The sequence below is a fragment of the Carettochelys insculpta genome, chromosome 16, assembly GCF_033958435.1.
Source record: "Carettochelys insculpta isolate YL-2023 chromosome 16, ASM3395843v1, whole genome shotgun sequence".
Taxonomy (NCBI): domain Eukaryota; kingdom Metazoa; phylum Chordata; order Testudines; family Carettochelyidae; genus Carettochelys; species Carettochelys insculpta.
In genome coordinates, this window is record NC_134152.1 from 17,363,779 (window position 1) to 17,377,863 (window position 14,085).

Here is a 14,085-nt window from a genome sequence, read left to right on the forward strand (position 1 = left end):
GATGGAGGTGTGTGCCAGAGCACACCAGCTAACTTTCACCTCTGCCTCCGAGTCTGCACTGGAAGGCTCAAATAGATCAAATAGTAACCCTACAACATGGCTAATTACAGAAAGTGAAGAAACAAATCCACTGTTCTGTGGACCTTCTAGGAGGAATTTAGATAGACTAGAAGTACTGTGACAACCTTTTTCCAGTGGGAAATGAGACATCCCACAGCACAGCCTGAAGCCCCCTTCTCCCTCCCCCGTTTAGGGCTGGTCTGAGCCCTCCCTGCCTCCTCCTACCTGGGGATAATCTGAAGTCCGATTTCCCCTGGAGCCAGCCTGAGCCCCCTGCCACCCATGGCCCCCTTCCCCATGCACAGGGCTGGCCAGAGCTCTCCCTGCCTCCTGCCCATGTGGAGCTGGCACAAGGTCCTCCTTCCCCCGGTGTGTGAGGCTGGCCCAGGGCCCCAATACAGCCTCCTCCTTCTACAGGCACAGGGCAGTCAGAACATCCCTGCTGCCCACCTGCAAGTGGAGCCCAACCTGCTCTCTCAGTCCTCCCTCCATCGTGTTGCTGGCAGTGCATGTTCCTCCATGTCCTGCTGGGGATCCCACCCCACTTCTTTAACTAAACTGTGCATTCGTCTCACTTGCTCTTGCCAGCTGATCATCAAGAGCAAATAGGACAAATGCACAGTTTTGCGAGAAAAGCCGGGACAGCTGAAACACGGCTGAAGAAAACGCCCCACCCAGGCAAAACAGGATGTACCGTCACCAGAGATAGGGCAGCCGAGATAGGAGAGAGACATTTGAATCTGCAGTTTGAATTCCCTCACAGAAAATCCTTTCCTGTACAAATAAAATACATAACGTCCATTTCAATTTTGTTCCCTCCTGCTCTTTGTGCTGAATCAAGTGCTTTTAACACCTCATTAATTAATAACAATGGCACTGTTCTCGTTTAGCAATTCTTGTGCTCAGGAGTCCTGAGTTTGTCTGGAGTGCTCAACTACATGCAGGTGCAGCAATGTATGCCTTGAATTACTATGGGCTACTAGATTTTTAAGACTAGAGCTCTTACAGCATCTTACATAAAGTTCTCTTCAAACTGAGTAGCTGCCTGCTAAAAATAAACAGCCGAATTATTGTGACATCTATAGTACAGGAGGAAGCAGCTGCCTTAGCTCTTTGAAATTTCATATTGCATCTGGTAATGCATCACTTTTTCAATTGCCTAAACATCTTATCAATTGGTCTTTAAGACTATGTCTATTGCTGATATTTACAAATTGTAATATGGGTTGTTAATAGTTGACAGTAATGTTTCTCTGCAAGAAAAGGGAATTAAGCATCGCGAACTAATTCCTAATATAAAGATCATGTACCGTGAGCTGCACTTAAATGGCTATGGCTTGTTTCCATATACCGCAGAGAGATGAAAGCCACACTCATTATTACATTTCTGCTGTAGGCAATTGGATCAATGCTTAAATCACTTGTCATCAAATGCAAAGGGAAAACTAAAGTGATGGAACTAAAGTGATTAGAATCTGAGTGAACTTTACAGTGTAAGTGTGGGTGTATATAGCCACATGAAACAGTAAAATTGGTGTAAATGTAGAACAGCATCAAAGCCTTTGTTGTTTGCCAATGGTACCTCTGCTCAAGAGACAACGTTGGGGAACAGCTGAAACTGGCAGGTTTTGTATCACTCTAGTAAGAAATGCCTGTATGAGAACTTGACAAAGATAGTCTCAGACAAGGAGATCTCATAAATGTGCCCGGGAAAAGGGAGCATATTTCCAAGCATTGTTCAGACTTGCTGGAACTGGATATCAATAGCCTCAAAACTTTAGTTCAAGATTCAGATAGACAGCAAAGCTTTTGGAATCCTATGGAAACCAAGCCTCAGACTCTTGAAAGACTGATTTTAGTTCATTTGTTACAAACTAAAACTTAAATGCCAGTGTCTTAAAATTTCTCTGAGCTCTTGTGCCTCTGAAATCTCTTGATTCAAATCAAGATTTTAAGTCGTAAATATTCAATCAAATAGATTAGAACAGAAAGAACAGGGGTTTTCTCTTTTCTTCTTTCTCCTACCACCTCGCTGTCTGGAAAGGTCCAAAGGCTCTGATTTAGGTTCCATCTCCCAGCTGTGATTATGTACTATACCATATACCATTATGTACTATATTGCAGGCCATAGAAAAGAAACTTCCTGTAGAATTTTTGTACATTATGCTACCACAGATCAGATTTGGATCTCTATGGACAACACAACTACCTTATTTGTCACCCAAGACCTTAACCTAGGCATCATCTTGGACTTAAATCTCATTTTAGGTCCTGCCTCCAGGTTATGCTTAAATCTTGCCCCTTCTTTTTGACTAATGTCTCTGGACATGGCCTCTCTTATCCATTTTTAGCTCAAGAATTTAGAAATACTCCAAAGCTCTTTCGACAATCAGGGACAGAGGCTTTTGGTGCCACATCCGACCATGGCAAACTTTATATCCATGTCTACATAAAGCTGGACTCTTGGCAGCTCCATGCTAATGAGCAGTCTCACAATTGCAAATGGCTGCTCATTAGCATAATCATGGGGCTAATTAGCATAACCCTTCTGTCACAAGTCCAGCTGAGGCATCTCTATATAACTTGTTTACCGCCAGCAGAAGCCTATGCTGGCAGTGAGCTCTTGCACAGCTAATTAGAATATGCTAATAAACAGACATTTGCAGCTCCATGTAGACATGCCCTATAGGCTGCAAATTTCCAACGGATTGCTCTTCTGTCTGAAAAATGTCTAATTTATTGAAACCCAAACTGTTTGCAAAGCAAAATCAGCTCTGATAAACCTCCTCACCTAAATATTTTTGGGGGGAGAAAGCATATATAAAAATTTCAAACTGTTCTATCTTGGCATTTTCAAAAAGAAAAAAATATTTTTGTCAATGATTCTTGGTTTTGAAATTTTAATATAAGAAAACAATTTTTTAAAACAAAGCGTTTTGATGTGATCAGAAATGACTCGTTTAAGTTAATTGGCTTGCAAAAATTTTGAGATTTCCAAACTTCATCCCAATTTGGATGGGTAAGATCTTTGAAATCTCAAAAATTCTCTCAGAATAGAAAAATCATTTGACACCGAGCTCGGATTTCAATGCAGTGAATAGTTGTTCTAGTGTGATGACTTCCATTGTATATCTGAGTGTTCCCAGTTATAGAATTATTGTCTGAGCCAAAAAGTTAGTAACATGCCTCTGAACGCAGAAGGTATGATACTGTTCTAAACATAGGGGCCATTTCTACACATACCACTCGACAGTGGCATGTTAATAAACAGCCCAAATATGCTAATTAGGTGCATATGCAAATTCCCCACGCCTCATTAGCATAAGGTCACGTGATTTGAAGTCCAGAAGACATTCTTCCAGACTCCAAAATGCCGTTTAGAAGTGCGGCCTGCAGGGGGTCTTCTCGAAGGAAGTCTTTCTTCTGAAGGCCCCTTCTTCCTGAAAAGTTTTCGGAAGAAGGGGCCTCCGGAAGAAGTGCTTCCTTCTGGATGACCCCCTGGGGGCCGCACTTCTAAATGGCATTTTGGAGTCTGGAAGAACATCTTCTGAACTACAAAATCACATGACCTTATGCTAATGCAGCATGAGGAATTTGCATCTGCACCTCATTAGCATATTGTGGGACGTTTATTAGCATGCCACTTTTGACAAAAGTGGCATGTGTAGAAATGGCCAGTGTGTTAACAACTTCCATATATATTAACTGGAAAAGGACTGGTGAGAATCTAAGAATGGACAAAATTTCTAATTTTTGCTTCGTTATGGAGTAGAAGGGAACAGAAGTGATACAGTAACAGACACTTCAAATCTCTACTCAGAGCTGATTAGACCTCTATTGGAGTATTGTGTCCGGTTCTGGACACCACATTTCAAGAAAGATATGGAGAAATTGGAGAAGGTCCAGGGAAAAGCAATAAGTATGATTAAAGGTCTAGAGAACATGAACTATGAGGGAAGACTCAAAGAACTGGGCTTGTTTAATTTAGAAAGAGAAAACTTAGATATGATAACAGTTTTCAAGTACCTCAAAGAGGGTTACAAGTAGGAGGGAGAAAAATTGTTCTTCTTGGCCTCTTTGGAGAGGACAAGGAGCAATGGGCTTAAACTGCAGCAAGGGAGGATTAGATTAAACAGTAGGAAAAATGTCCTAACTGTCAGGATGGTTAAACCCTGTGATAAATTACCTAAGGAGGTTGTGGAATCTCCATCGCTACAGATTTTTAAGAGCAGATTATGTAGACATCTGTCGGGGATGGTCTAGACAGTGCTTGATCCTGCCAAGAGGGCAGGGGACTGGACTCAACAACCTCTCAAGGTCACTTCCAGTTCCAGTGTTCTATGATTCTACAATTCTAAGTATTGTGCTGAGGGTGTTACATCTCTTAAACTGTAATAGAAACATAACTTCCATGAAGGAAGGGTACATTGCTTTCCCCAATCTGTCCCCTGCTGCCTCCAGCCATAAAAACTACTTTTTCAAGAGCTTTAAAAAGGAATGTGTATATATATAATATTAAATTAATAAGCCTTGCTCCAACATCAATAACCACAACCATGTGTATAGATGGTTAAAATCATGAAGCCTCACAACACAGCTAGATTATATACCAGTGCCCTGCAAATTGCTACAAATAAAGGCCATTCTGACTAATGGTATATAATCGTGTTTCCTATGAGCAAATACAAGCCAGATACTTAAATTGTGTTCTCTAGATTTGCACATTCATCTGTTCTTGCATATCCTTTATTGGAGTGCGCAGTCAGGATAACTACTTACTTAAGTACCCGTTCACTGCACAATTGATTGATTGGTATGTGGAAATGCAGCATTTTTAAAACACCAAAGGTAATGTAAACTGCCAATAATACATGTGCCTGCATGTGTGCAAACTCCATAATTGTCATTTCCTTATGCTCAATTGTAAGGTAACCTCAGTGTTCATTTATGGAGGTCTGTCAACTGAAATTGTGTTAGAATGGCTCAGATTCTGTAATGAGGTGGTCCAGAACCATAACGCCTTCTTTGTGACTGATTGTTAGCGGGCACCAGAATATGCAGAATGCTGAATTAAATGAGGAGCATGCATTATTTTTCTTGCTTACCGACTGCCTTTAGTGAGGCATACTTGTTAAGCTCCTTCCCCGTGGGCTGTTGTTCATAAGGATTTGTGATCTGGCCGATTTTGGGGTATGAATGTGGATGTGCCATCTCAGGGAGGAGAGGAGAAGTTGGTACCACATTATTCATCTTTGGACCATCTGTGTTAGAAATGAAAAAATATAATGTTTAGATTTGATCATCATTTTGCATTACAAACCAGAGTAAATGCACTATGGTGTATAAGAGAAAATCCAGCATTTACCAGAAAACAAATGAGTGTTAGAACACAGCCAATCTAACCTGCCCAGTAAATATATTCACAGGCTGCAGTATGAGTAAAGGAATGTATATGAACAAAGCAAAGATTTGGACTAATTACAGGGGTCTGCACGCAGTTCTTTAAGTACTTCTTTGTGGCTCCTGATGCTGTACTTGCAAAACTCCTCCAGAGAGGGAGAAGGCTCAGGAGTGAAAGTCAGAAAGACAGTGGAACAAACACACACACAAAGTATGAGGAAATAGAATATATAAAAAGTTCGTGAATATCCTGCAGTAAACATATATCATATTACAAATTATTTTGTGTGCACTGTTCTTAAAATAGGGGTTACAAGAAGTATGCTTTGATGTTATTTATTAAGGACCATCTCGTATTCCCGTGAATTGTGGCTCTTGAATTATTGAGTTTTTTACCAAAATGGAAAAAATGGCTCCTCCTGCTAGTTTGTTTGCTGACCCCTGGACTAGTAAATATTATTTTAAAGCTACTGATTATTAATGCAGTAGGACTGAGCTTATTGCAGCACTAACTGCATATTTTGTAACAGTATATGGAGCAAAACTTACCTGTTTTTTATTCCAAACTGAACCCTAAAATTCAGGTGTGTTTGAAACTGGGGTTTTGGTTCTGGTCCATCATTAACACTTAGCAATACTGACCAACAATGAGGTCATTCTAAATGTACATATATCTTATTTTTCTTCCTCTCCATCCACTCCATTTCCCATGATAATGAGCATCATAGTGGGAGAACAAAATAGCATTTAGGCTGTGTCTACACTAGCCTAAAACTTTGAAATGGCCATGCAAATGGCCATTTCGAAGTTTACTAATGAAGCGCTGAAATACATATTCAGCGCCTCATTAGCATGCAGGTGGCCGTGGCACTTCAAAATTGACGCGGCTCGCCACCACACAGTTCGTCCAGACGGGGCTCCTTTTCTAAAGGACCCCGGCTACTTCGAAGTCCCCTTATTCCTAAGAGCAGATTGGAATAAAGCGACTTCGAAGTAGGCAGGGTCCTTTTGAAAAGGAGCCCCATCTGGACGAGCTGCACAGCGGTTAGCCGCGTCAATTTCGAAGTGCCGCGGCCGCCCGCATGCTAATGAGACACTGAATATGTATTTCAGCGCTTCATTAGTTAACTTCGAAATGACAATTTGCATGGCCATTTCGAAGTTTTGGGCTAGTGTAGACATAGCCTTACTGTGGCAGCTGACTCAAGTCTAGAAACAGAAGCTTGGGAGCACTTGAAGACTGTCATATCAGTACAAATTTTATAGCTGTTCTCAGGCTGGTTTGTCCCTTTCGATAAGCCAATAAAGTGTGTCTACACCCAGACGCCCTAAACTGTACTCACTTGTACAATGAGCTTTTCCACCATTACTTCTATTTCTGTCTCGCAAGGTGAATCAGATTTGCATGCTGCTCCCAATAACATAAATTTCTACATGGTCAGCATAGCTTTTTGGTAAGTCTGCTACCAAGCTGTGTGCTTTGTAGTATTTTGTATTGCGTGTCAGTCAAATAACAATGCTGTTTTCAAGTATATAGCGATTAAGAATGTTTATTCACAGAACAGCCCATTTTTGTTAGTTACTCTTGCAATGAAACCATAACACTGAATCTGTGACAATATAGCAACTCTCCTAGCATCAGATGTAGGATTAGGACACAGTAGAAGAAAAAGCTGGCTTGCAAGGGAGAGAAAACATATTGTGATGGAGTAAAAGGATCCTCTCCCTTAGGAGTCAGATACCTCTACAAATACTGCCAGTATTGTATGGGAATGGAGCCGTTTGGCCGCCTATAGTTCTCTAAATAAACTGAGTGGATCTATTAACTGCACATTCCTTCTTGCTACCACAAAATATAATGAGGAGTAATAGCAGGAGTGTAACGACTGGATACTGATTAGAGCTGGGAGGTGTGAAATGGTTTAACCATTCTTGGAGAAGTTTTGCAATTTTTGAACATTTTTTCAGTACCATATTGGAAGAAAAAGTTAACATCTCAAACAAATTCTAAATCAAATCTAGGGAAAAAAGATTCATTAAATTCAAATGTTTAATTCTAATAATTTCAAAACATTTTGTTTCCATTCCTTTTTACATTTTTACTGTAAATTAACTTATATTTCAATATGAAAAATGGTGTCAAACTGAAAAATGGAACTTTTTGATTTTGAAAATGTCAAAATGGGGCATTCTGAGAACTTTTAAATAATTTGCGAACATTTTTGGTAGTGACAGATCAGCATTAAAGAAAAGTCTGATTGGAAAATTCCCAACCAACTATAATAATGACACTTACCAATTTACTGACTAACTGTGGTGACTAACACCACACATGGAGATAAAGCTCAAAAATCCATTCCCTTTCTACTGAGTCTAGAGCCCACCTGAGGAAAACTTTTTATTCTGATGACTTGTACTCAATGACTTTGAAAGTAGGTCAGTTCTCTATGCAAACCTGCAAATCAACCAAATAGTTGATTGGTACTTTTATGGTTGAGTCTTCACTAGACTTTTTTGGAAAGACTCCTGCCACTGAACTACCATACTTGCAGCTCCAATGGTGGGAACTTTGGTGTTAACAGGGCATCAGGTTTTTAACCAATATGTCTTTTAGTTTTGATCAGAGTGGAGTGCAGATGATTCAGCAGTAAAAATAACTGTGGCATTTCTACACTAGCAGTTTCATTGTTGCTGTCACTGGTGGTCCTGCAGTGGTGGAAGATTTCCAGAAATTATCTAGCATGGGTAAAGTGTCAGTGGTCACAGTCCTTCATCTAGTTACTACCTCTCTGTCAGACTTATTCAGACACGTCTTTAAGAGCAACAAGGGAAAGATGGAAAAACACTGACAAAGAAAATGGATTTAACTATAAAAAATGTTCTTTCATTCAAGTGCACCCAGTGTTGCAGTCCTACTTTAATTCTCATCTATTTTCAGAGTCAATGTTGCTGCTTTTCAGCTCTTCCACACTTTATGCAGATTTAATAATTAAACAAATTGGCTATTTTTGTATGCTTCTAGAATCTGGTTCTTAGTTTGTTGGCTTTTGGGTTCAGGCAATGAAATATTCTAAATGGTGATTCTCAAGTTGACTAATGACAAAATCTTGTTCATTGCTGTTCACTGACTGCTGCGGTCACATTGAAGTACTGATGCAAGTCTAGATAGGATTAAAAACGTCATTCATGTTTCCCGCTCAATTGACCATTAACAAAAAGGCTAATTAAGCAAAAAGCCAAACGGAGGCACAATACATTGCTTAAGTAAGGAAAAGACGCATGTTTATAGAAATATCTTCTTTAGACTGGATTTCCGAGACTAAAAGTAAAATCTGAGCTGTCTCCACTAACACACGCATTATTCTGCATCCTACCATTTGTTAGTTTCAAAACTACCATCAATGAAAAATATGCTATCTGCATTTTCAATATTTTGAGCCTCTTAGCTGTTTGAATTCTCATTCAATTGCGATTTTTCTTGTGCTTTCTTTGCACGAATTTGATAAGCAAATACCATTCTGCCTCCTGACTGCCAATACAAGAAGGAATAACAGGAGCAGTGTGTGCTGTACTTCACCAATACAGAAGCTAGACTCCTGCTGGGTCAGCAAATGAGGCAGACAAGAAACAGCTGACAAAAGGCTCTTCAGATGCAGAAGCCTGCTCTGCCTTTTTCTTTAAAAGCACCAGGCATCCAGGCATCAAAGGTCACTGGAGGAGGTCCAGATATGAGCTGGACAAGAGAGAAGCAGCTCTTGAGCCACCTGATAGCTTGGAAGAGAGAAGTGCTGTATAAGTACATTTCCACTCTCTCTCAGTAATGGAAATGGGAGAGCAAAAAAACCTTTGAAGCTAAGGTGTCAGCATATCTTCACAATCCCAACTAGTGAAGAGAGGTGTTTATGCTTAAGCAGGGTGAGCACGTTGCCCCATGGCAAATATGGCACACCTTCCTCCAGGATCAGGGCTCCTCAGTGATGGGAGCTGCTGGTCCATGGTGAGGCACTGAGGATGGGGGCTCCACAACCTCCTGATGAGGGGGAGTGGAGAATGGGGGCTCTGCAAGCTCCTGGTGTAGGTGGGGGTAATGAGAATAGAGGTTTGCAGCCTCCTGGCAGGGGGAGACCAAGGAACATGGCAGCTGCCCCACAGCAGGGGTCTGTGGCAGCAGGGTCTGCCAGGCCAGGGAATGGGGTAGCTGCCCCCCAGAGGAGCTCCCCTGCATCAGGAGCTGCTCTCCCAAGGGGCAGAGCAACAAGAAACAGAGCAGCTGCTCAGTGAAGAAGCTCTCTGGCAGCAGGGGCTGGCACCCTGAGACACTGGGTGGTGGGAAAAAGGAGCCCTGCAACATTCAGGACAATTTGCCCAGTTTCTTAAAAAAGCTGGGACGCCTGGGAGAGAGCTTAAATAAGGGACTGTACTGGTAAAAACAGGATGGATGGTCATCCTAGTTTAAGTGAACTGGGTACAGTGATTATGTGCTACAACTTTCTACTGGACCACATCAGATTACTCTGCAGTGTGTCTCAGACATTAGACAGCCAGCAGCAAGTGGAGATTTTACAAGCGAAAATACTTTCAGAGGCGATGCTTCTGTTTTCTAATATCTATTCTTGCTGGGGGTTTTCCAGTGGCATTAGGACAGCAATGGAAATACTGACATGGCTGCAGTTTATTACAATATAAGTTGCATTACATTCAGTTATGCTAGTGTCATGTCTAATTTATGCCTTGTGCTGAGATGCCAGAATGGGCATATCAAGCAATCATTCAATGCAAAATAGATACCCAACATATCAAGATCTGACAAATTCCCCTCATATCAACACCTATTTGAGAAACATATTGTCCATTTCATCTACTTATTTATCGGTATTACATTATCCTGGCTTTAGTTTTGGGAGAGGGAGAAATATGCTATGTTGACCTGATAGCAGTAATAAATTTGTCCAAAACATGGTCTGTCTTGAACCTTCCTAAGGCTCAGGACGTGGTCTCTATTCAAATCTTTCTCTTCAACTTTCAGAGAGTGGAAGCTATTCTACAGAGTGGCCTGAGGGGTCACTTTCTTCTGGAACAGAGAAGTAATTTATTAGGTGCTTGTAGACAAGGAAAATGAAAACAACCTGCAAGAATAAAATAGAATATTTTAGTAAATGAGCAGTTGCAGACATGAGAAAAAGAGCAAACAAGTCGAGCAACACGATAAAAACAAAATGTGAAGGAGGAAGGGCTGAAAAGCAGAGCAAGATTTTGCTGTGAAAACTACCTGCAGGCAAAAAAAGTGAGGATGGGACAAACAAAAAGAAACCAGGAAGTCAGACTAAATAAATGCATACAATAAAATGATAAGAGAAAATTCAGAGCAAAACACAAGACTAGTTGGGCATTTTCAGATACTCAGCAGATAATCACAGACTACTGGAACTAGAAGGAACTTCAAGAGATCATCAAATCTAGTCTCCTCTACTCATGGCATGACCAAGCACCATCTAGATTTACCTGCTCCGAAAAATATCCAATGATGGAGATTCCACGATAGCCCAAGGCAATTTATTCCAGTGCTTATGCAACCGCCCACAGGCAGGCTGGAACCTCTGCAGCTTACAGCATGAGCTTCTATAGTTTGAGCTAAACGCCAGCTGGCTCTTAGCAAAGGCTGTAGAGGTGACTCAGTCTGTTCCTCTGTGTAAGTGGGCTAGATGCCGCTCACTGCTTCGGACTGTGAGACACACCTAGGCTATGTTTACACTGCAGAGCTATTTTGGGATGCTGAGGTATCCTGAAATAGTAACTCTGCATTTAGAGAATAAGCCCAGTATTTTGAAATATCTTTCACGTTGTGGGAGGAGCAAGGGATGCCTCAAAACAGCACTGTATTTTCAAAGCTGGCACTGTGTAGACAATGTCAAATCCCAAAATAACCTGTGTTGAAATTTCGATTTAGAAGCACAGTGTAGATATACCCATAGATGTGTGGGTTATAGTTGACCACCCTGACAGCTAGAAAGATATTCCTAATGTTCAACCTAAACCTCCCTTCTGCAGTTTGAGTCTGTTGCTTCTTGTCCTAACCTCCAAGGTTAAGGAGAATAATTTTTCTCCCTCCTTCCTGTAACAACCTTTCAGGAACTTGAAAGATAAGCCCCAAAACAGCTAATGTGGAAAATGCCGACACAGTAAGCCCTCAATTTTATGCACCTTGATTTACTGCTGGGATCCATAAAATCCTACCCCCCCATCCCCTCCCCCTGAAAAAAACCCTTAGGGACTTATTACTGCTAAATGGCTGCTTGGCATGGTGGCGGCTCCTCCAGCCACGCACAGCGAAGCAGCTCCAGTTGTGCGCAAAAGGCGCTTCCAGTCACATGTGATGAGGCAGCTTCAGCCATGTGCAACAGGGCGCCTCCTGCTGTATGTGGCTGGGCGCCTCCAGGAGTGTGTGGTATGGCACTTCCAGCTGTGTGTGGCAGGGTGCCTCTAGGACACCTCCAGACACGTGCAGTGGGACAGCTCTAGCGGCATGAGGTAAGGGGCTTCCAGCTGCAGGGCTGCTCCAGCTGTGCATGGCAAGGTGCCTGCTAGGGTGCCAGGGTCCAGCAGCTCCTCCAGCAGCAGCTCAGGTAGGTCAAGGTTTTTTTAATTTGTTTTTGGGGGTTTTTAGTGGGGGATTGGGGGGACTGGAGATGGGGGCGCCTGGCGGTGGGGGGGGTAGTAAACCCTCGCATATAACAGACCTTTGGGAACAACAGACAACCCTCCCCCTGCACTGGTCCGTTAAATTGAGGGTTTACTGTAAAAGCAGAGCAAAGTTGAGTAATATAACAATGTTTGCAGAGAACCCCCGCCCCACTCTGTCTCACAGGCATACGGTGCTCACATATTCCCTCTTTCCTGTTTTCTGTCCACAGAGTCATGAGACACCACTGCCACACAAGGGATGAGCTGAACTGGTAGTGTGATACCACATGCAGTACTGATGAACTGCTTCGAGGCTAGTATCAGAGGGTTAGCCGAGCTACCCTGTATCTTCCAAAGCAACAAGAGTCCTGTGGCACCTTATAGACAATGAAGAGGGTCTTTGCCCATGACAGCTTATGCTCCAAAATATCTGTGAGCTCCAGGGTTATAATACCACGTGCCCCTGTAAACTCACTCTCTTGTTACAGTGCAGTTTAGGATATACTGCGTGCTAATTATACACACACACACAGAGAACATTACCTCAGTAAACCCACCAGCCCACAATGGCATTGCAATGTGGTTTTGATAGGCCCACTGATGAAGGAAGAGGGAACGAAGGGGGCAGGGCTCCCGACCACTGCTGCAGCTTTCTCATATCAAAGTTTTTCCATGCTCCTGATTTTGGTCACCTTTTCATAGAATCCTAGGGCTGCAAGGGACCTCAGGAGACCATCTAGTCCAGCCCCCTACTTCAAGCAGGATCAACCCCCACTAAGTTATCACAGTCAGGACCTCGTCAAGCCGGGACTTGAAAACCTCGAGGAATGGAGAATCCACCACATCTTTAGGCAACACATTCCAATGCTTCACCACCCTCCTCGTGAAGTAGTTTTTCCTAATATTTAACCTACACCTCTTCCTCCTCAACTTCAGACTCTCACTCCTTGTTCTGCCACCTGACACCACTGAGGATAGTTTCTCCCCTTCCTCTTAAGAGCTCCCCTTCAGGAAGTTGAAGGCTGCTATTAAATCACCTCTAAGTCTTCCCTTCTGTAAACTAAACAAGCTCATATCCCTCAGCCCGTCCTCATAGGTCTTGTGCTCCAGATCCTTAATCCATTTTTGTTGCCCTCCGCTGAACCTGCTCCAGCACATCCACATCCTTTTTATACTGGAGGGCCCGAAATTGGATACAATATTCCAGATGTGGCCTCACCAGTGTCGAATAGAGGGTAACAACCACTTCTCTAGATCTGCTCAAAATGCTCTTCCTAATGCACCCTAATGTGCCATTAGCCTTCTTGGCTATAAGGGCACACTGTTTACCCATACCCAGCCTTTCATCCACCATAACCCCTAGGTCCCTTTCCGTTGTACTGCTGCTGAGTCAGTCGGTCCCCAGCCTATAACAATGCTTGGGAGTCTTCTGCCCCAGGTGCAGGACTCTACGCTTCTCCTTGTTGAACTGCATCAGATTTCTTTTGGCCCAGTCCTCCAATTTATCCAGGTCACTCTGGACTTTCTCTCTACCCTCCAACATATCTACCTCTCCCCCTAGCTTTGTGTCATCTGCAAATTTGCTGACAGTGCAATCCAGTCCTTCATCCAGGTCATTAATAAAGATGATGAACAACACCCGCCCGAGAACCGAGCCTTGCAGCACGCCACTTGAAACTGACCACCACCCAGATATTGAGCCATTGACCACTACCCTTTGGGCCCGATCATCAAGCCAGCTTTCTATCCATCTTATAGTCTGAGGATCCAATCCATACTTCCTTAACGTAATTGAAATATTGAAATACTTTTTGCTGAACCTCCTCTAAATTTGCTGTATCGTTTTTAAGATGGGGTGACCAGAATTATGCACATGGCTCCAAACAAGAGTCCAACATCAGCTCTGTAACACTGTGCATGTAATTCACCATCCAGTTCCTTACT

At 42.5% G+C, this 14,085-nt stretch overlaps 1 protein-coding gene across 2 annotated transcripts in view; it reads right to left on the minus strand.

The window, feature by feature from the left end:
- The window catches only part of SHISA9 (shisa family member 9), a 307,307-nt gene that overhangs the window by 22,449 nt on the left and 270,773 nt on the right, over positions 1-14,085 (minus strand). The window contains exon 3 of one of the 2 annotated variants that reach the window (XM_075010947.1): positions 5,166-5,321. In XM_075010947.1, the coding sequence (XP_074867048.1) occupies positions 5,166-5,321 (156 nt within the window). Of the gene's footprint in view, positions 1-5,152; positions 5,322-14,085 lie in introns of both variants that reach the window. The other variant, XM_075010946.1, reaches the window with a different exon arrangement.